The sequence below is a fragment of the Eleutherodactylus coqui genome, chromosome 3 (assembly GCF_035609145.1).
Source record: "Eleutherodactylus coqui strain aEleCoq1 chromosome 3, aEleCoq1.hap1, whole genome shotgun sequence".
Classification (NCBI taxonomy): domain Eukaryota; kingdom Metazoa; phylum Chordata; class Amphibia; order Anura; family Eleutherodactylidae; genus Eleutherodactylus; species Eleutherodactylus coqui.
This window is the reverse complement of record NC_089839.1, coordinates 196,088,291-196,114,031: the sequence shown is the minus strand read 5'-3', so window position 1 is coordinate 196,114,031 and position 25,741 is coordinate 196,088,291. Positions and strand designations below refer to the sequence as shown.

Here is a 25,741-nt window from a genome sequence, read left to right as displayed (position 1 = left end):
AAAAATGAAAAAGTTATGGCTCTTGAGACGCAACTGCAAAACTAGTTGAAATTCAATGATTAGACCATTTTAAAAAACCTGCCCTGGTGGGCACGACAGGGTGGTAGGAAACCTGCCACTCAAGGGGTTAAGACGTGCCTATGGCATATCTTAATAGGACGCCTGTAGAAAGTGGCATCGCCTCATCCATAAAAGTCTGATGTATTAAAATACCGTAGCTCATTATTTACCGTATGTTGTCCTAAAAAAATTATATATTGCCAGAATTGCGCTTTTTTGGCTGCCGTGACTCCAAGAGAAAACAATCAAAAAGCAATCAAAAAGGCATGTGTACCTCAAATGGTACTAGAAGAAACCACAGGTCTCCCTGCAAGCAAATGAGCCCCACACAGCTGCATTGACAGAAAAATAAAAGAGTTATGGTGGCCAGAAACCAATTTTTTTTAACCATTTTATTTTTTAAAAGTACACAAAGAATTATATCGATTTGGCATTGCTGTAATTTGTACTGACCCGCTGAATAAAGGTAACCTGTCATTTTTGCCACACTGTGTGCACCGGAAAAACGCCTCAAAAAAGTGATGCAGTTATGATTTTTCCATCTGTATTTAAAAAATTTTTAACATTTTTCAGTACATTATTTGGTTCATTACATAGTACCACTGAAAAATACAACTTGTCGCACAAAAAACAAGCCCTCATACAGCTACATTGACAAAGAAAAAGTTTTGTTCTTTTGAAAGTTGAGAAATCAAAAATTAAAAAAGCGCAAAAAATATTTGCCTCCTCAGCATAGAAGGAGCTTCCAAGGTCACTTTTTTGCAAACTTCCTTGATATTAAATCATCATCATCATAATAAGTGTTGTACAAACTGCCCTTAAATGTCATATCGGATAATCACACAAATAATTCCACGGTATAACGTGTTTATGGGAATTGCCCGCTCTCACTCTAGGAGCCACCCCATGAAAACATGGAAGGCTGGAGGGAATTTGTGATCAGTGGATTATCAGTGGGCTGCTATATAACTTTGGGCTTGCACATAACTTTGCATATTACAGAATTGTCACCCATGCCATTTCCCACAATGGCTCCAAGCAGATCCCTTTAATAACTCCCTGTAATGAAGTGCCAGCACATGTATCACATATGGGCGTGCGGTACAGCTAGAAGATCTGGACAGTCCACTATAACATACTACAGCTCTTTCTCTCTGTATCCCCAGCAGGGCATGGCACAGTGTATCAGAGGTACCTATGGTATCTTACCGGGCATGTTAGCAGTTGGCAGGGCTGCCCCTCTGTTTGCAGAGCTCTGATGCCAGCTGAGGATCTGTAGTGTGCTGCTGCAGCGCCCGCTTCCTTGTCATCCTGCCCATGACATGCAGACAGGATCGCGGGATAATCCGTCCCCTTCTGTTTGCTGTTACCTGGGTGAACTTCTCCTAGGCAACTGGGAAACACAATCCTACCCCTCCTGCGGGAATGGCGGCCGCCCAGTCAGCTCTGTAATCCAGCGGACAGCTTGTCACAATGTGTGAACTTGGGATAACCTCAAGGTGCTTCAACACAGAATGATTCAAATAGTCCTTCAAATGAGCGAAAACGAACGAGAAACGCGCAGTATAAAAACAATCAGCGCCGAATAATAAATTGTTCGTTTTTCGCTCGTCATTCATTTTATCCAGGCATAAAAATCATCGTTTGGTTTAAACAGCGCTCGTTTGGTCGATCTCATTTACATGGGCGTAAGCGCAATTGCATACGCCTTAGTGCAACTTTTTTGCGCTATGAACAAGGCTTGTTTGCGCACGTATCGGCATACTTTACTTTCTTTGTGCATGCAAAATATGCGCAAGTGAACGAAGCCATTGAAATCAACAGGTTCTATTCACTGCATAGTGTGTGCGCATATACGTCCGTGTAAAGGAGCCCTTATACAGCCAATGGAAAAGACTGAATGATTGTGAATGATTTCTCGTTTGAACTAACGATGTATCTGCCTGTATAAACAGGCTGCACAGTGACCCCGGACTGCGGCATAACATCAGGTGACACGTTTCAGTGGATCAGTTTCAGTGTGAATCCACATTAGAAGGGAAAACCCAGCGATCTGAGAGACTTCTATCGAGGCCTGGTCATCAGTGCCGGGCTGGGATGTCACTGACAACCGTGTGGGGTTTTCTCGTGTAACAGTGTGGAGAGAATACAAAGAATGGTATGATTGAGAAAAAACATCCAGCAAAAGGGGATCCTGTGGAAGGAAAGAACTTGAAAGGGATCAGAGGAGGATGTCAAGAACACAGTTACATACTGGAGCTTCAACTAACATGTTGGAAAATAGAACTCGTTCTTAGTATAGATGAGCTATAACAGCAGATAACCAGTTCCAAAGCCATTAAGGCCGGCATTACACAGGCGTATTTGCGTGCACAAAATTTACGCTCACAATACGGAAATATGAATGAACCCATTGTAATCATTTCAGTAATGCAACCCCCCCCCCCCAAAAAAAAAAAACGCAGCATGCTCTACTTTTCTGCACATTCGCACGCCAAGGGTCCCCATAGAAATCAATGAAGAGTGCGCAAATGTGCGCGCAATATGAAAGAAGATGTGTGATACACTGCATAATTCTACTGGAAAAAGAACACATCTGGAACTCATTTCAATCAGTGTGTGTTTGTTTGCTGCATGCAAATGAACATGCTTTGTGGGCACCAAAAGTACAGTAAAATATGCAAAAAAGCATTGCTCACTCTCCGTGCAAATACGCATACGCCATTGTGACGCCAGTATAAGAGGGACATAAAGATGAGACTCCAGTGGGCAAAAGAGCACAAGAATTGTATCCCTGAGCAGTGGAAGAACATCTCCTGGTCAGATGGATCCAGATTTCTGTTGCACCTTTAGAGGTCAGAATTTGGCGTAAGCATCATTCGAAGACCCCTTCCTGTCAGCTGGTCAGAACATGTCAGCACCTCCATCTAATCTGTAGCGACTACAAGAAGCTTCCCGTCCGCAGGGGCCGATATTCCTGCAGAATGATTTTATCATCCAGTGGAGTCTACAACGCGACAAATTACTGCAGTTCTGAAGGCCAAAGGAGTCCAACGTGCCACTAGATGGGGGTCTCGTAAAGTGGCTGTTCAGTATATGACAACAGTCTCTAATCTTCCAAAGCTGTCTGAAAACAATGCACATAACACCCTGTGACCTCTGTGGGTCATTACAGCAGCTTGTGGTGAGACCGGTCTCTCGCAGCTATAGTGGAAGAACTGCAAAGGGGTCAGAGGATACAATACCGATGCAGCCCCAACATGGTCCACCCTGCCAAATCACCTGACTTACAATTCTTCTTCCCTGATGGCCCAGGGGTACACAACCCATACTATGTAGCCAGACTGTGTGATCACAGCAGCACAGTGTATTTCAGGAAAGACATGAGCTGATCTTGAACAGGCCTTGGAGAAATCCAAGTGCTTGCTGCCAAAATAACTGCATTCAAATGTATAAAGGGATTTTTGTTTGCAGAAGTTTCAGCACCAAATCTGCCTTGTGTGAATAAACACTAAGATATACCGACCCTTATAAACTGTTTGACGATTCAGTTTCTCTCAGTGCAATGCTGCCACCTACTGGCTACACTAGGTAATACTAGTAAAAGGGTCATTCCTAAATAGCCCATGACACCAAGACTTGGCACAGAAGTGTGAGCAGTAGGTGTCTGGCCCATGAGCCCTTGCTGATCCCAACAATGAGTATTACGCTATGTCCCCACCACCAATTGTTTTCAGTTTTTAGCGGATCCGTAAAAATTTTAGAGAACGGATGGTAAAAACAGAAAACAATAATAACATTTTTATCCCTGATTATTTGAATGCCTCCATCAAAACTGGATGCTTTTCTTTCCGTTTTAACCCTTTCCAATCCACTGACGTCTGAAGACATTCTGATTGAAGGCTGTACAGCTTCCGATGTCGGAAGACGTCCGGCAGGGTATTCTTACTGTATATTACTGGCCGCTCTGTTGTCAGGGGCCTCTCCAGCATGTCCAATACTGCAGTACTGGCTGTAGCCAGCAGATGGCACCATTGTATAATGGCAGAAAGAGAAAGCCCCCTAGGAAACCCTGAATCCAAAATTGGATTGCAAAGGGTTAATCTCCGTTAGTGTCCGTTTTTAACGGATCCATTTTAAAATGTCCATATTTCTTTTTTCCCACCTTTCCTCCTGGGTCATCTCTCTCATGTTCTGCGTGAACATCGCCGTAGTGGGAAGTAGGATGTTGTTCTCCATAGGAATGACTAGGAATATTAGGAGGGGGATCACTTTTCATTTCACGGCTCCTTTCGATAAATCAGCGCCGGCGTGGTTTGAGGATCGGCCGATGAGATTCCATTGACCCCACAGTTCAGACGTTTTTGGAGAATCTCTTTAAAATGTACATGGCTAATATAGGCAAGCGTAACACTCTCACGAAGATGACCCCCATCTGACTATTCGTCTGCCTTCTCACGGGCGATAAAATTGCGCGACTTTAGCGTGATGCGAGAGTGAGTATAAAAGCAGAGTTATGAAACCAGTGATTTTCAGTGGTTTCCTTCACATTAGCGCTGTTTTCACTCATGCGATGTTGAGAGAAACAAAAATCGCAGCATGTCCTAGCTCTCTGCGATATGCATTTTTTTACCTCCCACGTTTCCCTCTGGAGCCTCCTTTTAATAGCATCGCGACGCTCAAACTGGCGATTTTTGTGCAACGCGCTTTTAACATTAGAAAGTCCTATTGACTTTTGTGCTAAAAAAAAAAATTAGCGAGATTTCATCACGGGCGGCAGCGATGCGATATTACTCCCAGGGAAAGCATCGCCGACGCTTCAAAATCGAGGGAACAAAGACACGATTTTGCCACAATCGCCCGTGTGAAACTAGCCTGCAGGACCCTTGTATCCGTGACAACGCCGAGCCGGTGCGGCAGCCTTCAGCTGTCCACATATTACATGGACGGCCCTTTATCCACAGGAGGCTGTTCCCGGGTGGGGGCTACGCTGCAGCCTTCTGAGGGAAGAGAAGCTGTACCGCAGGTCCAATACTGGAGCATTCTGGGACATGTTTAACCCCTTCAGGACCAAGCCCGTTTGGGCCTTAATGACCTGGAAATTTTGGTAAATCTGACATTTCGCTTGCAGAGAATAATTCTGTAAGGGGCCCATCATACAGGACAGAATTAACCGCAGGACGCGGCGCAGATGCGGATCTCATCAATCAGGGCGGAGTTTGTTGCGCTTTTTACTCCAGAATGCCTTCTGCGGAACATCTTGTGGAATTTATTGCGTTTGCGCAGACTGTTAATCGTGGAATTATATCTTCTGTATGTTAGAAATCTGCAATTATTCCGCAAGACGTCCGTAATTCTGTAAGAGAAAGCTTTTCCACAGCCGAATTTAATCGTTTTCCTTTTAAGTGAAAACTAAACCGGGTGCGTGCGTTCACACGGGGCACGTTCTATATATTTGCGCACCAAAGCTCTCCATAGAAGTCAATGGAGATGCGCAAATGTGCTCGCGATATGCAAGGACATGCGTGAAACACTGTCATTGCGCAGGTAAAAGAACACATTCGGAACGCGTTAAGACTAATTAGCCATTTCATCTGTGTGCCTTGCAGGCGCAAAATATGCTGCCGCGTGCGCTTAAATACTATGCTCATGCAAATACACTTGTGTGAAGCCGGCGGAGCGGTATCCACATGTTGCAGTACTTTACCAAAAGCACAACAAAAACTGCATCACGTAAATTAACCCTGTTTTTTTCGGCGCTCCGCCATCAGCTGCGGTGTGGAGAGGAGGACATTGTGAAATGATTGTACATTGCGCCACTTTCTTTGCTAACCACTCCGCCCCTCCCCCACACAGCGAGGCAGTTATTTGGTATCAGGACATTTCCTGTGTCTGGAGTCAGGCTCTCCTCTGTAGTTAGCAAAGTACTCGTGAAGGCAGTTTTGACCCTAGAGCAGAGTACAGTAATCACACACACACACAGGCCATGTGGCCCACAGCAACCAATCAGAGCGCAGCTTTCCTTTCTGGTAAAGTGAAAGCAGCATGCTGATTGGTTGCTATGAGTAATGAGAGCAGGCAGCAGGGCTGAGGCCGGGCCTAGCCCACGGCGGGCCGTATTCACACCTGTGTATGTGAGCCGCGCCTGAGAATCATGGCCGCCAGCCGACTACACGGCGGGTGCGTTCTCAACATTAGAAAGTCCCATTGACTTTTGCACTAAAAGGTTTTATTATGCGAGAAAATTGCAACGATGCGATATTCTCAGGAAAAAGCAGCGCTGACGCTCAAGAATCACAGGAACAAAGAGGCCATTTTCTCACTGCAAAATCGCGATCGCCAGTATGGAGGAGCCCCCGGGCCTCTCGCACAGGAGTTTGTGTAAAAGTGGCGGCGCTGCTTTGTACAGCGTTCAGTCTGCGCATTTGTCTGTGTTGTTACTGCGCTTTTAGCAGAGTAACACCGCAGGCGGCGCAGGCCGGTGACGTCATCACTTTCATTTTCAATCCCGATGAACACGAAGTTCTACCGCGTTTTTGAAAACGCTCCCCATTGATTTTTAATAGGTGACGCATTGCATTTAAAACCGCTTAAACGCCCGTAAACAGAACAGGTAGAAGCCGCCACGTCCAAATGCTAATATGAGAAGCCCCAGTGACAATCAGTAAACACTGTAATAAGGGGCTATGTGAGCGGTATTCATGCTCCATGCCACGCGCGTATGTTTACGCTTGTCATACGCAGGAGGATCTTACTTGATTTCCATTGGAGTATGTACATGGGGGAAAAAGAATCGCAGTATTACAGCCCAAAAGTGGCCCATAAAGTCAATGGCGCCACGTAAACACAGAGAATATGCGTGAAAGCAACAGGGCCTTCTTGCTCGCATGAAAACTGCAATACGCACAGCTTTGGTCTGTGAAAACTGCATACGCCCGTGTGAATGACCCTTAAGGTGGATTCAGACGACCGTATATTGGCTGGGTTTTCACGCTGAGCCGATATACGTCTTCCTCATCTGCAGGGGGAGGAGGCTGGAAGAGCCAAGAGCAGGAACTAAGCTCCCGCCCCCTCTCTGCCCCTCTGCACTATTTGCAATGAGGAGAGGCAGGACAGGGGCAGGGCTATTTCTTGTCACTTAGCCCGCCCCCCCCCCCCATCCCGCCTCCTTTCATTGCAAATGGTGCAGAGGGGGCGGGAGCTCAGTTCCTGCTCCCGACTCTTCCAGCTTCCTCCCCCTGCAGATGAGGACACCGTATATCGGCTCGGTGTAAAAACCGGTCTTCTGAATCCACCCTTAAGAGTATATTCATACAGGCGATGTGTTTTCTGTGTTCTCTCGTGTTCTCTCTCGTTCTCTCGTTCCCTCTCCCTCTCTTTTTTTTTTTAAAGGGGCTCATACACATGAGCGATCTTTTCACGTGTCGTGAGAAACAAATCACGGCATGTCCTATCTTTGTGCGTGCTCTCGCATCACAGCGCCCATTGTTTTCAACGGGGCTGACAGTAGCATCGCACCACATCCTAAGCGCGCAAGATGCGAGGTCTTTCATTGAAGACAATGGGGGGAAACTCCGTGATCTTGACAGCCACAGCAGAGGATTGCTTCTTTCCCAGTGAAATGCGTGGCAGTTTTGCTATTAATCAGAAAGGTGGAAAAAAAATACTTCTACAGCGCCATCTATTGGATGGCAGCATTCCTTCAATACAAAGTGACCTGATAACAAGTTCTCAATTATTGGGAATATTAAACCAAGCCAGAAACCAGGCATAGACTGACTGTTTGGGGGTGTTTGCCCCTCATCAGTATGCAGTAGGTTTCTGGCTTAGTATGTAAGGGGCCTATAACAGGGGGTCAGAAGCGGCGTCGTGTCTCCTTAAGGAGAGCACCCAAAAAGTGTGTGGGGACACCTAGGGGGTGAGTGGATAGGGGGATGGTATAGCCTCTCCTCAAGAAAAGCACCCACTTTTACTATAAAAACGCCTGCTATAAAAGGTGAGTATAATGTATTTTCTGGCCTCATGTCTGCGGGGCGGGTGGAATCCGCTGCGGGATTCTGCACAGGGAAACAGTGCGTGCCCGCGGACAGGAGGCCTTAGGGTACCGTGTTTCCCTGAAAAATAAGAAACTGTCTTCTATTAATTCCCCCCCCCAAAGGGCACGGTGTCTTATTTTCGTGGAGGGGACAGACGGACTATATTCACGTGGTCTGCGGCATCCCGATGCTTCCAGATGGTGTCCGCGGCAGCGCTGCATTCTCGTCTCACGGCTGATCTTCTGCTGATGACGGGGCTTTGAATACCCCGCCTCCAGCAAAGCGAGCGCCGTAATTGGCTAATCGAGCGCCAGCCAATCACAGCCAGCGCTCGATTAGCCAATCACAGCGCTCGCTTTGCTGGAGGCGTGGTATTCAAAGCCCCGTCATTAGCAGAAGATCAGCTGTAAGACTAGGAGGACGCAGCGCCGCTGGATACCATCGGGACGCCGCGGACCAGGTGAGTATTGATTTTTTTTTTTTTTTAACTAGGCACTTTAGCTAGGTCCCATTTTTGGGGAGGCCTCATATTTCAAGCCTCTCTCAAAAACCCAATTAGGTCCTACCCTGATAGTGAGACCTTTTTCGGGAAAACACGGTATTAGACACAGCGGAAAATCTGCATGAAAACAATGACAAACGCTGCACCTTTTTTGCAGATCTGCAGCAGATTTCATCCTTTCAATTGAAGGGGTGAAATCTGCTGCGGATCAGTGTAAAAAGATGCAACAATGGCGCAGATTTTATCACGATTTTTGAATGTGAGATATTGGAGGTCACATATCCAATTAAAGAGAGTCGTTAAGGGAAAGAGGTTAGGGGTGGTAGGGGTTTCTATTTTCCTAAAACTATTCAAGTCACCTTGGCGCAACTCCAAAGCCAGGCCCGCAAAAAAAAAAAACATGCACGGTCTCCACAAATTTGGCTTTAGGCTTGACTTCTGTATTTTTTAATGTAAATACATAAATTGGTTTGAATACACTTAAAACCTTTACCCCATTGAATCCCCCCCAAATATAATTATATAATATCACTCCCCCAAATAAGGCGTCTGCTGTCAGCAGCTTAAAATAAAATCGTAACCCGACCGCAGATTTCAGAGTTTCTGGTTGCTCTAGAAAAGGAAATTCCATGCAGCCAAATCACAGAAAATAGTAAAACTATTCAAAACCACTTCCTCATGTAAATGCTGATGATCGCCCAAAATCAATGTCCCTTCTGTGCAGCAAACCAAAGACCAGACCGAGCAGAACAGGAACTGCGGTTAGTCATAGACTGGCATCCAGCGCAGCTCTACAGCGAGGGGGGAGAACAGGACAATAGGTAATAGGGTTGTGGAAAAGGATTTACCAGGAGATGGAATCATGTCCTGGCCAACAGTCAGTGAGTCCTCATATAATGACCGTTCTATTATTGTACATAGGGGGCAGTATTATAGTAGTTGTATTCTTGTACATAGGAGGCAGTATTATAGTAGTTATGTTCTTGTACATAGGGGGCAGTATTATAGTAGTTATATTCTTGTACACAGGAAGCAGTATTATAGTAGTTATATTCTTGTACCTAGGGGGCAGTATTATAGTAGTTATATTCTTGTACCTAGGGGGCAGTATTATAGTAGTTATATTCTTGTACATAGGGGGCAGTATTATAGTAGTTATATTCTTGTACATAGGGGCAGTATTATAGTAGTTATATTCTTGTACATAGGGGCAGTATTATAGTAGTTATATTCTTGTATATAGGGAGCAGTATTATAGTAGTTCTATTCTTGTACACAGAGGGCAGTATTATAGTAGTTCTATTCTTGTACATAGGGGGCAGTATTATAGTAGTTCTATTCTTGTACATAGGGGGCAGTATTATAGTAGTTCTATTCTTGTACATAGGGAGCAGTATTATAGTAGTTCTATTCTTGTACATAGGGGGCAGTATTATAGTAGTTCTATTCTTGTACATAGGGGGCAGTATTATAGTAGTTCTATTCTTGTACATAGGAGCAGTATTATAGCAGTTATATTCTTGCACATAGCGGGCGGTATTATAGTAGTTATATTCTTGTACATAGGGGGCAGTATTATAGTAGTTCTATTCTTGTACATAGGGGGCAGTATTATAGTAGTTCTATTCTTGTACATAGGGGGCAGTATTATAGTAGTTCTATTCTTGTACATAGGGGGCAGTATTATAGTAGTTCTATTCTTGTACATAGGGGGCAGTATTATAGTAGTTCTATTCTTGTACATAGGGGGCAGTATTATAGTAGTTCTATTCTTGTACATAGGGGGCAGTATTATAGTAGTTCTATTCTTGTACATAGGGGGCAGTATTATAGTAGTTATATTCTTGTATATAGGGAGCAGTATTATAGTAGTTCTATTCTTGTACACAGAGGGCAGTATTATAGTAGTTCTATTCTTGTACATAGGGGGCAGTATTATAGTAGTTCTATTCTTGTACATAGGGGGCAGTATTATAGTAATTCTATTCTTGTACATAGGGGGCAGTATTATAGTAGTTCTATTCTTGTACATAGGAGCAGTATTATAGCAGTTATATTCTTGCACATAGGGGGCGGTATTATAGTAGTTCTATTCTTGTACATAGGGGGCAGTATTATAGTAGTTCTATTCTTGTACATAGGAGGCAGTATTATAGTAGTTCTATTCTTGTACATAGGGAGCAGTATTATAGTAGTTCTATTCTTGTACATAGGGAGCAGTATTATAGTAGTTCTATTCTTGTACATAGGATGCAGTATTATAGTAGTACTAATCTTATACATAGGGGGCAATATTATAGTAGGTATATTCTTGTACATAGCGGGCAGTATTATAGTAGTTCTATTCTTGTACACAGGGGGCAGTATTATAGTAGTACTAATCTTATACATAGGGGGCAGTATTATAGTAGGTATATTCTTGTACATGGGGGGCAGCATTATAGTAGGTATATTCTTGTACATAGGAGGCAGTATTATAGTAGGTATATTCTTGTACAAAGGGTAGTATTATAGTAGTTCTATTCTTGTACATAGGAGGCAGTATTATAGTAGTTCTATTCTTGTACATAGGGAGCAGTATTATAGTAGTTCTATTCTTGTACATAGGGAGCAGTATTATAGTAGTTCTATTCTTGTACATAGGGAGCAGTATTATAGTAGTTCTATTCTTGTACATAGGGAGCAGTATTATAGTAGTTCTATTCTTGTACATAGGGAGCAGTATTATAGTAGTTCTATTCTTGTACATAGGGAGCAGTATTATAGTAGTTCTATTCTTGTACATAGGGAGCAGTATTATAGTAGTTCTATTCTTGTACATAGGGAGCAGTATTATAGTAGTTCTATTCTTGTACATAGGATGCAGTATTATAGTAGTACTAATCTTATACATAGGGGGCAGTATTATAGTAGGTATATTCTTGTACATAGCGGGCAGTATTATAGTAGTTCTATTCTTGTACACAGGGGGCAGTATTATAGTAGTACTAATCTTATACATAGGGGGCAGTATTATAGTAGGTATATTCTTGTACATAGGAGGCAGTATTATAGTAGGTATATTCTTGTACAAAGGGTAGTATTATAGTAGTTCTATTCTTGTACATAGGGGGCAGTATTATAGTAGTTATATTCTTGTATACAGGAGCAGTATTAGATTAGTTACAGTCTTGTATATAGAGGGCAGAATTATAGTATATTCTTATACAGAGGAGGAAGCATTACAGTAGCTATTGTCTTTTAAAGCAGGTTGTCACTTCTTCAATTCCTCTAGGCAGATGAAGATACATTACCTAGCATTTGGTGGCATTGACCACAGACCGTGACGAGACACTCAGAATAAAGCCACTTTGGGGCAGCAGTATTTTGCATCAGCATTTGTAAGCTGAAACTACGGAAGTAGAGGTACAAATCTTACAATTGTAGTCTCTCTTTGCAAGTTCCACTTCTGGTTTCGGCTTACAAATAAGACTGAGTGAAAGTAGCCTAAAAACAAGACTATTGCTGCGTGAGTATCGCCAACAGAGTTCTTCTGCAATTTGTTAAAGTGACCCTCCGTGCCTGGGTAATCAAAGATGGCAGCACCCGAGTCTCTTACTACCTCATGCACTGTACATTAGCATGCATCGTTAGTCTAAGACACTACATGTTACTCTGACTGGCAGCTCCAGTTAATTCAAAGCAGGTGGAGTGTCTGAAACCAACGATTTATACTAATGCACAGTGTACATCAGGTAGTCAGAGAAGCTTGTGCGGCCATCTTTGTTTCTCCAGGCCCGGAGGGTCAATTTAATTTTGATGGATATAGCATATAGCACCTTAGTTTTAACCAACTTAACTCTTTAGTGGTGTTCTGCATATTTCTTTTTTTTATGGAGGGGGAAGGGATGTAATAACAGAAGACATTTTCCTACAAGCAAACCATAAAGAGGGAAGTAAAACTTGTAGAGACAGGACAAAAAGGCTTTATTTTTGAATAAGAAAAATCTACATTAAGTGCAAAAAAAGCAGAATATACAGAATATGATTTTTTTTGTATTCTTTTTGAAGGTTGCCAATTGCAGGTGGGGGAGGGGGAACCAGTGCTCTTACTATTCAGTTACACCGTCATAAGACAAACCCTGTGATTTGGCAAAAAGTCCATATGGAGTGCAAATATAGACGAGAGGCTTCCTGACGTGTGAAAGCTGCGGGTTCATAATCTCCCTTTTTAACAACTGCGAGTGAGGCCGGGCAGTACGGTAAGCCTTAAAGTACCTCTGGAAAAGATGGCTGCCGTATATAGGTGTTGTCCGTAACAACCATGAACTGTCCCGCTGACGGGCTTGTGGAAGGGCAGCTTACAATACATGCACCAGGCTGTGTATTGTGCACTCAATCCTTGGTCGACTTTGCTTTCCCCCAAAAAACAAAATCATTTAGGGGGGGAAAAAAGGGAATGGAAAGAGATAAAGACAGAAAGAGAGGCGATAATGCACTCGAGTAACCTCTTCAGTGCCACTGAAGGTTCCAGTTTTGGGCACTTATTGAAAATCACTTTAAAAAGGACCTTCTTTGTAGAAACTGCAGAACGAAAAGGAAATCTAAAGCAATAATAAAAATGGAAGAGGAAAAAAAAAAACGGAAGAAGATTACAGGTTCAGACAAGCACATAAATTTTCTCTCAAAATAACAATAAAAATATTCTGTCCCATCCTGTGGGGGAATTTGGAATGAAGGTAAATGCCATGTACATTTCCCCCTGAGGTCTACCTGACAGACATTCACCGTTTCCTTAATTCTGCACCTAAATGCAAGCCCCCTCCCTCCGCCCTTTTATATTCCCCGCCACAATGGGCAGTGATGCAGAGATCCAGGAGTAAAACGAGGGAGTCACATCCGCTGTCCGCAACCGTTCTTTAAAACTGCAAGACAGATGGAGAAAGGACAATTGTTAGAGCAGTACATGAAATAATAGTTACAGGGGTTGTACTAAAAGCAACTTATTACCTATCCGAAGGATTGCTGATAAATCTGATTGCTGGGATCTCACTGCTGAGCCCCCCCACCTATCCTGAGAACGGGGGTCCCATGTGCCCCCTCTCCTCCTCACTCTGGGCTCACTACACACCCTGCATCTGCAGTATGGAGGACTGAATGCAGTGATGGTTGCGCATCAATGGTGTTACTCCATTATTTTCCAATAGAACTGCTGGAGACGGACAAGCGCTTGTATTCTATTTGCATGAGCCGCAATAAAAAGTCAAGGCGCCACTTCCTTCAATCTGACATCACTGCAGGTGAGCACAGCGACCGCAGAGTGATGAAAAAAGGGGGAAAAAAATGGGACCCCCTTTCTCAAAATCAGTGGATGTTTCAGTGATGAGACCCCACCGATCAGATTATCACTAGAGATGAGCGAACGCGTTCGTCCGAGCTTGATATTCGTGCGAATATTAGGGTGTTCGGGATGTTCGTTATTCGTAACGAACACCATGCGGTGTTCTGGTTAATTTAACTTTCTTCCCTGAGACGTTAGCGCTTTTTTTTGGCCAATATAAAGACAGGGAAGGCATTACAACTTCCCCCTGCAACGTTTAAGCCCTATACCACCCCCCTGCTGTGAGTGGCTGGGGAGATAAGGTGTCACCCGAGTATTGAAATCTGCCCCTCCCGCGGCTCGCTATGGATGCATTCTGACATGAGTTTAGGGAAAGCGCTATCGTGTTGGAGCTGCTATAGGGAGAGTGTTAGGAGTATTTTAGATGTCAAGAACCCCAACGGTCCTTCTTAGGGCCATAAATCTTCTCTATATGCGCTCAATGGGGCCGGCGGCAGCAGCGCTGACCCCATTGAGAACATATAGAAGAGAAATCCTTCTTCTCTGGCACAGCTGTAACAGCTGTAGCAGAGAAGAACGATGTTTGCCCATTGAATTCAATGGAGCCAGCAATACAGCATGTTCCACTGAATGCAATGGGCTGCCGGCGATCGCAGGATGAATGGTCGGAAAGGGGTTAAATATATAACCCCTTTCCTGCAATTCATCCAGAAATGTGTTACACTAAAAATATATACCGGCGTATAAGGCGACCGGGCGTATAAGACGACCCCCCAACTGTCACCTTATACGCCGGTAATACAGTGGAGCAAAGAATAAAAATCATTACTCACTTTTTCAGATGATCTGCGGCGCTCCTGCAGGCTGTCGCTCCTTCCTGGTTCCCGGCAGACTATTCCTTTCTCCACGAAAGGCTTTAAATCCACGCCTCCAGAAACACATGTGCCTTCAGCCAATCACAGCCAATGACAATGATGTCATTGAATGGCTGTGATTGGCTGTGTTTCTGGAGGCGGGGATTTCAAGCCAATCACAGCCATTCAATGACATCATTGTCATTGGCTGTGATTGGCTGTGTTTCTGGAGGCGGGGATTTCAAGCCTTTCGTGCAGAAAGGAATACTCTGCCGTGGATTAGGAGGGAGCGACAGCCTGCAGGAGCGCCGCAGATCATCTGAAAAAGTGAGTAATGCTTTTTATTCTTTGCTCCACTGTATTCCCGGCGTATAAGGTAACAGTTGGGGGGTCGTCTTATACGCCCCGTCGCCTTATACGCCGGTATATATTTTTAGTGTAACACATTTCTGGATGAATTGCAGGAAAGGGGTTATATATTTAACCCCTTTCCGACCATTCATCCTGCGATCGCGGGCAGCCCATTGCATTCAGTGGAACCTGTTGTTTTTCTGGCTCCATTGAATTCAATGGGCAAACATCGTTCTTCTCTGCTACAGCTGTTACAGCTGTGGCAGAGGAGAACGATCTTTATGCTGACAGTGGGGGGGGGGGGGCACTCTTGCCGCTATTGTGGCTTAATAGTGGGACCTGTGAACTTGAGATGCAGCCCACCATGTAGCCCCTCGCCTGCCCTATCCGTCACTGTGTCGTTCCCATCACTTTCCTGAATTGCCCAGATTTTCACACATGAAAACCTTAGCGAGCATCGGCGAAATACAAAAATGTTCTGGTCGCCCATTGACTTCAATGGGGTTCGTTGTTCGAAACAAACCCTCGAGCATCAGGGGAAGTTCGTTCCGAATAACGAACACCCGAACATTTTGGTGTTCGCTCATCTCTAATTATCACCTATCCTGTGGTCATTTTGGTGCAACCCCTGTAAATTACTCTTTATTCAAAGGATTGGGGATAACCACCTAATCCGTGGTAGTCTGACCACTGGGAACCCCATTGATAATGCTGTCACTCCATTTATTTTAATGGGCCTGCTGAGCATGCTTTCTCCCACACTAGCGATTTTCACGTGCGATAGCTGACTAACTGCAATGTGGTCAGATACACGCATGAAAAGAACTTCATTTAAATCTGTTTACTCGCATAAGCGATTTTACTCTCAGACCGATGGTTTAAGAATTGCCCATTATTCCCTATGGGGGCAAATGGGGAAAAAAAAACAAAAAAAAAACAAAACATCGTACTTGCATGTATATTCATGTTTCACGTGATTGCAATGCAATATTTTTTTTTACTATTGGAACATGCGATTTTCAAGTGCATGAAAAAACGCACATGTAACGTTAAAGGGGTTGTCCCGTGAAAGCAAGTGGGGTAAGCACTTCTGTATGGCCATATTAATGCACTTTGTAATATACATCGTGCATTAAATATGAGCCATACAGAAGTTATTCACTTACCCCCTCCGGTGCTGGCGTCCTCGTCTCCATGGCGCCGACTAACACTGCCTTCTCCTTCCATTAGAAGCGCTTGCGCTGTCCGGTCTTCTGCTCTGTTGAATGGGGCCGCTCCGGCGTGCTCGCGCCGCACGTCTTCTGCGCATGCGCAGACCAGCTCTCCGGCGCGAGCACGCCAGAGAAGCCCCATTCAACAGAGCAGAAGACCGGACAGCGCAAGCGCGACTAATGGAAGGAGAAGGCAGCGTTAGTCGCCGCCATGGAGACAGGGACACCAGCACCGGAGGAGGTAAGTGTATAACTTCTGTATGGCTCATATTTAATGCACGATGTACGTTACAAAGTGCATTAATATGGCCATACAGAAGTGTATCACCCCACTTGCTTTCACGGGACAACCCCTTTAGGTTTTTCTTGCAAAATGCATTGCGCTTGCAGTAAAAATCCCAGCTTTGCAAGTGTGATATGGTCTGAGTATCTCACACCAAGATCACACTCCCTTGTGTGAAAGCTCCCTAAAGACAGCGGAGTACGAGCACTCAGTTATTTCCAACAGTCCCACTGAAATAAATAGAGCGGTGGTGCACATGTGCAACCACAGCTCCATCCATTCAGGGATCTTTGGGACCCCTACGCTTGGTGGGGCTGCCAGTGGTTAGAGCACCACTGATCAGATAGTTATCCCCTAACCTGTGAATAAGGGATAACTAAGTCTTTGTGGTTAGTGACCATTCTAGGTGGTCACTACCAATAAATCAATAGGCAAAGACAGCATTTACCCAACCCCAATTAGATGGATTATAATGGACCAATACACTGATGATGTATCCTTAGTAGAGATGAGCGAACGTACTCGGTAAGGCCGATTTCGCAATCGAGAACCGCGATTTTCGAGTACTTCACTACTCGGGTGAAAAGTACTGGAGCGGGGGGTAGCAGCGCGGAACAGGTGGGAGCTCTCTCCCCCCCCCCCCCACTCCCCTCTGCAACGCCCCCGAGTACTTTTCACCCGAGTAGTGAAGTACTCGAAAATCGCGGTGCTCGATTGCGAAATCGCCCTTACCGAGTACGTTCCCTCATCTCTAATCCTTAGGAGAGATGATTAGCATCAGTTAGGTGGGGAGGTCAACTGACGGTAGCCCCAATCAGCTGATGGTGTGGCCACGGTGCTTGGACAAGCGCTGCAGCCTCTTTGGCTTGCTAGGTCACATTTATCAGTCACATGACTTTTCTGCAGCTTATTACGACTGAAAAGAATGGAATTGATCTGCAATACCAGAAGCGGTCGCTCTCAGTCTGCTCCCCACTGATCAATTACTAATGACCTATTCTGAGGAGGTCATCAATATTCCAAGTCCTGGATACCCCATTCAAATTCAATGAAAAATAACGGCATGTGAGGCCCCCTCCCAACGAAAACCAGAGCCCCCTTAATCTCAGGATCAATAGGGGGTCCGGGCAGCCAACATGGACCAGGTCATATCTCCATAGTTGCAGCCATAAGAGAGGGAGGTGGTAGCGCCAAGGGGTATGCACCGGATACAATCCCTTCCCGGGGTATTGCTCCCCTCAGCAGGGATAACGCTTGCTCTTACGTTCTTAAGGAATTCCTCGGCTACAATACGGGCTCTAGCGTTGACTGACAGCTTCATTTCACTGATCTCCTTGTCTATCTCCTCCATAAAATGAATCACGAAGTCGACCAGCTTGTGTTTGTACATTTGCTCCGTGTGGAAGTTTGTGATCAGGAAGCTGATGTCGTATCCCTGGCAACGAGATAAAACCGTCACTTTAAACACAGTTCCAAATCAGATTGGCGCAGCTAATTACGCCTACACATCAGGCAGCTCCTAAGAAGAATGGTTCCCGGCAGGAAAGCTATACAGCCTGGATTTACATTGTGAGGAGTGTGGAACGCCAACAGCGTCCATACAGAGTATGCAGGAATGCGGCAGGATTTGTCAGAAATACAGAAAAATCCCCCAGTTCAGCACCAACTATAAAAGGGGTCCATCAGGTTTCCTTCATGCTGCCGGCAAACTATCAGACAAAAATAGCACTGCATGCTGTGCCTTTTATTTCTGGTACACTTAAAGAGAACCTGCCATGTTGAAGTCTCTTAAAATATGTTATAGTCACACTAAAGGGTTAAAGGGGTTGCCTGTTACTTCACTATTGAGGACTCAGGTTAGGACATAAATAGTTGATCAGCAGGGGTCCACTGTTGGGGATCCCTGCTGATCAGCTGATATCAGACTGTCATTATCGACACAGAGCCAGAAGACAGCTCCGTCCGTAGTGCAGTGGTCTGGTTGGGTAATGCAGGCACAGCTCCCATTGCGTTCATGTCTGCTCCTGGCTCTGTCTGCATTGCCAATGGGCATGGCAATCAGCAGATATCCAGAGTGGCAGACCCCAACCAATCAATTCTGATGACCAAGCCTGAAAATACGGCATCAATAGTAAAGACCCAAACAACCCCTTTAATACACTGTTGAAGAGTAACCCAAACTAGAGCAAAGGAAAAATGGAGACGTTTGCTTATAGTATTAAACATGGAACTGGTGGCAGGGTCCCTTTAAACATTTCTTCCACAGTTTCTCCATGTTTTATGCTTTGCAGATACAAAAAAAATGAATTATATAGACAGGGGCCTGGTGACCTCCTTTAATCACTAACAACCAGTGATTTTTTTTAATATCCATTTTTTGAATGTTGAGTGTAAACGGTCATGAGATTCTGCGACATACAGGCCATTTATTACTCTTACCTCTACAGGCTTTCTGCGCAGGATAAAGAAATTTTCCGCTCTCATCATCATGAAGCGCATGAACTTGTGACATAAAATCTTTTCAATTTCATCAGCCTAAAAAAGGGGAAAAAAAAGCATTAATAGGAGCTTCCTGCCTAAGCTTATGGCCAGGCTCACATTGCCACAAGTAGCGGGGCGCCGTGCGCGTGGATAAGACACACAGGCAAGTATGCAATGAGATATGTACTTGCTGCATGCCGCCAATCCCCATGCAGTACATTTGTGTGTATGTACGCATAATACAAGCAAAGATACTATGTAGCAATTTTTTTCATGCAAGTAACAGATATCTATGGCCATCTTAAAGGGGTATTCCAAGATTGTAACCATTGATGACCAATCCTCAGACCTACAACACAGTCAAATGTAGTCATCGGTATTCAAGGGAAGATGCGCAATAGCGAGCTTTATTCCCATTGAAATCAAGGGGAGCTCTGCTTCCTATAACACTTCTGGCTCTGACCGCAACGAGGAGCCGGAAGTGTAATAGGAGGCAGTGCCCCCATTGATTTAAATAGGAGTGAAGTGGATATTACACTTCTGACGCTGACCAGCGACAACATCCAGCTCCCTGTAGCGACAACAGGCCAGTAAGTGAGATCTAGAGGAGAAGTCTTCAATAGTTAATGTCCTGGTATACTCTTTTAATGGTGTCCTAGTGCGATCCTATTTCCACCCCGTTCAGTCATGTCTATTGGAGTACTATTGGATATTTGTCTCAGTAGACACCTAGTGGTAAACATCTATATGACAAGTGACTTGGCGTTTGGTACTATCTCAACACACCAGTCATCTCCAACCATGCTGGGAGTTGTAGTTTTGCAATAGCTGAAGAGCCATAGGTTGCAGATCACATCATCATCCGGCAACACACCTGTTTGACTGCGATGCTGACACGCACGGAGTTAATGGATCCCTCAATCAACACTTTCTCCTTCTCGTTCCTGCTGATGACCACCGGCTGTAAAAGCAGTTCTTTACTACTCCTGAAAAAGAACACAGAGATTGTAAGAAACAGCTTGTCCCGTCTCCGTTCAGTCATGGGAGGAGACTGGCTGTTAGGGACGGAAAAAGCATTTTCTGCAGAATTCCCCAATAGGCTTCTCTATAAACATACCAGGAAAACAATAGGGGGGTAAAGGAGCCACAAAGGTGGATTATCACCCCAGCAGAGAAGGGGAAAGGTAATACACCATATTATTTAAAGCCCCTCTCCTGAATATCTATACTTTAGTAAATACTTTGGTGATCCATAAAATACCAAATCTTTTCTTACAGCTCTATGTTGTGTCGCTCCTTTGTTATACGCCCTAGAATTATATAAAACTGCCAACTGGGTGCTACTGTTCCCCATAACAAAAGGGGCATGTCCCTGCACTGACTGGCCAATGTCAGAGAGGGTATAGACACACCTCCAACTGGTAAAGCCTGATTGTCAATTCATTTATAAGTTTTCCAGGAGGAATAACTGAGGGACGACAACCGAGTTCAACAAAGAGATGCATTAGGATTGTTATTTCACGGATAATACAGTTAGAGATTGGCCAGTTGAATCGTCCAATAATAGCAGATCGGAAGGGCACTGTTGTCCAGGATCCCCTCTGATCAGCTGTTTGCCAGGCCAGTGTGGCATGCACTGAGCTGATTACTACAGGAAACAGATAGCTCTGTTCCAACTGAAGTGGCCAGACATGGTATCACAGGCAAGGTTCTCATTCACTTCAGTGGTAACACTGCCTGCAATACCAATCCTGGCCACTGCAGTAGGAACAGAGCTACCTGCTTCGTGTAGTAATCAGCTCAGTGCATAATCAAAGGGTGTCCCAGACAGCAGATCCTCACAGATCTACTATTAATGGGCTATCCTAAGGATAGTTCATCAATCGTTTTCAACTGGACAACCCCTTTAATTACTAAAAGACATTTCGGGACAGCAAACAGGTCCTCTTTATAGGGCTTTCCCATTAATGACATTTAGCCCCCCATCTTAAGTATAGCGGATAAACCCCTGATCACTGGGGCCCCAGTGATTCCAACATCTGTGCACCCCGAGTTCCTCATGTGAATGGAGCAACAATGCACAAGAGTGATCACCAATCTATTAACTTCTATGGGATGAAGGGAGATCAATACTCTTGGAAATCTTCCTCCGCCCCGTAGAAGTGAATGATGCGGTGGTCATGCATGTTCACTGCTGTTTAATTCGCATGGAGAATTCAGGGTGTGGAGAGGTCAGGATCAGTGGGACACTCAGCAGCCGTTCCCCCAACGATCAGACATTGGATAGATATCATTAGTGGAGAACCCCAGACTCGGTACCTGAATGGCTGCCACATGTAGCTGCACTGTGAAGGACTCCTTCACTATCCAGGACAGTCAGCCAACCTTCCTACCTGCAGTCCAGCAGTAATTCTGCTCTAAGACTCTTCTCCTTTAATAACCTAATTGGTTCCTTATTACTAAAAGGAAGCGTTGAGTTGCCACGTCAGTTTCCACGGTAACAAGCTGTCATTATTCACGAACATTTTGGTTCCTTCTTTTTCAGAAACAAGTCTGGGGGCGGAACGAGCCGTAATTCCTCTACTCCATGTACGGCGATTACAGCCATCACTAGACGTGTCCCCACCAGGTAACATAGTATGGACAGGTGACTTCTCACAGGACCACCCAGACTCTGCAGACCCCGTCCTGCGGAGGGTCTGACTACGTGCGTATGTGGGGGCGCACAATGAAATCAATGAGCTTTGCTGGTAATGTACCAATGAGTCTCCAAGAGTGAGTCACTCTCACAAAGGCTCTGAGCTGGAGGGGGCAGAGGGGGTCCTGGACTCACTAGCCCCCTTTACTGATTCATAATGGCCCTTCAGAGGAGGGAATCACCGCAAAGTCCACTATTCACGGTAAAACAGCAGCAATATCAAGGCTTTCCTGAGGGCAGTAAGTCACTGCTAAACACCACTGGCTGCCAGTTTGATCCCTCAGCACAAAAAGATCGGCCATGTTGAAAGCTAACTGCCATCCGTCAGGACACGGAGTGCCCACGGAAGCATAGATGATCAGCTGGTATGGCAGACATCAGCGGGTTCGGCCAACTTCGTTCTTATGTTTTTGGGCACCTTAAAAAGGCATTTCATGGCCGAGATGGGAAACAGTGAGAGTTTCCCGACCACTTTGCTTGGTGTTACGGAAACAGCAGCCTTACACTGCGTCCGTAACTCCCACAGAAGTGAATGAGAGTTGTGGAAACATCATAGTGCGTTGTGCTACGCCATTTCAGTTATTCTCATTTACTTCAATGGGAGTTACATAAACAGTGCAAGGCTGCCGCCTCGGCTGTTTCCATAGTACCAGCAATGTGGTCGGGAAACACCCAGTTTCCCATGTCAGCTATGAAATGCTAAGATGTAAATACTACTTTAAGGGACGTCAAGGAATTAAAAAAAAATAAAAATAATAATATTTAGCTGGGGAAAATGGCATAAAATAAAGAGATCTCATATACTCACCCCCTTAAGTGGCCCCTTGTCCAGTGCAGTAGCATCAGGACCCCCGAAAGAAGCTGCGGCGAGCATGTGCAATTCATTATGCATGTGACTGCTCAGCCAATCACAAACTCGGGAGACTTTGCTACAAACAGCATGTGACCGCTGAAGTTTGTGATTGGCTGAGCAGTGGTGTGCATAATGAATGGCATGTGACCACTACAGCAGGGACATGGGCTCTTGCGCAGATTGGGGGCCACTTAAGAGTCAAATATGACTTGTGTCTTTATATTACACCAATCCCTGCCCATACAATTTTCATTCCTGAAAACCCCTTTAAAGAGAACTGATCTGTCAGTGGTCGTGGACCAACTTGTTGATGGTTTTCAGGCAGAAACCAGGCTTATCCATACTGACGAATAAAAAACAAACATACAAAAAGAAAAAAAAAAACACAGGGGGAGTATTTTACTACAGGCAGCGCCAATGTTCATTCGCTATAGCAGCACTCATATCGCACATGATAAGACTACAAGTCATTCAGGTTTACCTGACTTCCACTTCGGGTTTGTTATGTCTCTCCACCACTTGCGATGAGAAGTTCTCCAGACACATCGCCGCCTGTAAGGTGGCGCGGACTGTGTTGAGGTACGGGCGAAGTGTGGCAGACTGAAAAGAAGAAGCAATACGGACTGTAAGAAATGTGGAAATGACATGGAGATACAACATCTATCGAGGTCATCAGGCAAGGAGTACAAGGATGCTGCAGACAACCAAGTCTATGGGCCAAGTACACCCGGCTTCTTCATAATCACTCCCACGCTAAGTGTAAATATGATCCCTCAGCACAAGTAAATGAGCACTCCTGTGTTATAAAGTGATGGCCGATCGCTAGGATGATCCGCGGGGTCCAACTTCCGACTACCAACCAACCCAGAGAATAAGGGGTTGTGGCAAGGATTAAGTCCTGCGTCCCCCTCCAAGTTGTCTATGTATAGCAGAACAGCCCCATTCACACGTCGCCCCCAGCACAGTGGGTGGCCAGGGTGCCGCGAAAAACAATAAAGATAGCATAGCGCCAAAATCTACAATGCAACATACATACGGACGAGAGGAAAACAATGGAGTGTTATGGGCTGGGACGATGGGAGTATTATGTTAACAGACGTCTGGGCACACACCCTGCCGGGAACCTAGAAGGATAGGGAGGACAATGACACCTGGTTACTTATTAGCAGGGCACTGCCGTTCCACCTAATGCAGTGCTCACTAATGTATGCAAGGTCTAAATATGTAGCGCTACTCCATTATGATCGGTGGGGGTCCAATACCGTTCAGCAGAATGGAGGCGCTCCTTCACGGTTTATCCAGGAACAGCACCATACATGCGTTATGGCCGTACTCGGTACTGCAGACAAGCCCTGTTCACTGGATGGAGCTGCAGTACCAGTCACAGTCAGAATCGTATGAGTGGCGCTGTGCCTGCGACTCCCATGATCATACAACTGTTTGCCTATCCCCGTACACACTAATGTTCTGCTCAGCCATGTGTTTAAAGGAGGTAAGTCATAGCCAGGACAGCTATGGCGCCGACTTATCCATCAGGAAACAAAAGGATCAGACATTGAAATTCAATGACCCGATTATTCTTTCCCTGCAACATCAACTGGTGGGGAAGGCTGCGCCGCCCCCATACATGCTGGAAAGTTGTCCGGGCCACTGTTATTGGTGGGCTCATACAAATAAACTCTAAAGGGGTTCTCCGGTTACCGGACAACATCCCTTTAATAGGCAGACTACTTGGCACAGGCTGCTAAATGCTTTCAAGGGTGACTTTTGGGGCTGATATCAGAAGAACGGCAGGAAAGGTGGGTATAAAAGATGCTTTGAGTCTATAAGCTTAGCTGATCGGGCTGGCGGACAGATTCCCTTTAACCTCACTTGGTCGGTCAGTCAACTACAAAACACTGCAGTTGTGAAGCCTTCAGCCAACTGGTCTTGTGGGTCTCCGAAGCCTCCTCCATCTCCTTACTGCTCTTCTCTGTAAGCAGGCACAATTGCAGCACATGGAGGATGAACTCCTTATGTTTACTGTCCCCATAAAGGCCCATTTACACGGGACAAGTGTCGGGCTGACTTCTGCAGCTGAAGGCTGCAACGCCACCGCCTGTTTCCCTGGCATCAGTGCTCAAATCCTTGGTACCACGATGCCAAGAGTTTGGAACGGTAACACTGTAGCGGTCATAAGACTGCCAGTGACATCATCTGCCACAAACACCACTGGGATCACAGCGGGACTGCAGCGCTGGACCTCAGCAGAGGAGGGGCAAGCACACCTCCTTTTGTTATTTTAGCGCAGTGGCCCTATGGGGGAGTGCTGTCCGGTAGACATACAACCCCTTTAAACGAAGGTAAAGGTGATATAAACTGTGCAAAATCAACTTAAGGCCCCCGTATACATTAGACTTTAGTTATGTGAACCCACCAATAACGGCTGACGAGTCAGACGACTGATGTATCAGGGGCAAGAAGGATTGGAGATGTGGAATTTCAATGCCCGATCCTTTCACTGACGGAAGATAAGTTGATACTAGAGCTGTGGCTTACCTCCAGAGACACATAACTGAAAGTTGGTGTGCATGGGGGAGCCGTTGCAAGCGATCTTCACCCGAGGGTTGCTGAAGGTGTACGGGGTGCACTGTATAGGTCCCTCCAGACCTTATCTGCTTCATAAGCCAACCCCTGTGTACCGAGGATGAGAAACATCCCAGGTTTTGCTCCTGGGCATGTGACAAGTCTGGGCACAGCGAGAAATACCATCTCCAGCAAACCCAGGAACACCGCCCCAGCCGCTCACCCGAGCAGGGACAGATTCTCCAGATTACCTCTGAATGCACCAAGGCTGCAGGGATGAGCACTTACCAAGTAATTACAGCACCCCATAATAAACAGCAAAAGGGGTCCTACGTCCCCACATTTCATTTAAAGGGCGTGTGTCAACGGGTACAACTCCTCCCAGAATGTGGCCTCGCAGGTGAACAGTTGATGGTTGTACGTCCCGATCCTCGCACCTGAGCAATACATGCCCGCTGCAGTGGAAGCGTGGTATTACAGGACGGCAGAAGGTCCCTCAGAACGGGAGCCCCTCTTACTGACGGAGC

The 25,741-nt window shown here is 45.4% G+C and overlaps 1 protein-coding gene across 1 annotated transcript in view; it reads right to left on the bottom strand.

Annotated features, from left to right (window-relative positions):
• Positions 1-25,741, bottom strand: part of LOC136620225 (tubulin tyrosine ligase 3-like) — a 57,125-nt gene that overhangs the window by 27,632 nt on the left and 3,752 nt on the right. Inside the window, exons 2-6 of the mRNA XM_066594931.1 lie at positions 23,131-23,249; positions 19,973-20,084; positions 19,057-19,152; positions 17,882-18,052; positions 1,270-1,488 (exon numbers count right to left, since the gene is read on the bottom strand). Of these exons, the coding sequence (XP_066451028.1) occupies positions 1,270-1,488; positions 17,882-18,052; positions 19,057-19,152; positions 19,973-20,084; positions 23,131-23,249 (717 nt within the window). The remainder of the gene's footprint in view (positions 1-1,269; positions 1,489-17,881; positions 18,053-19,056; positions 19,153-19,972; positions 20,085-23,130; positions 23,250-25,741) is intronic.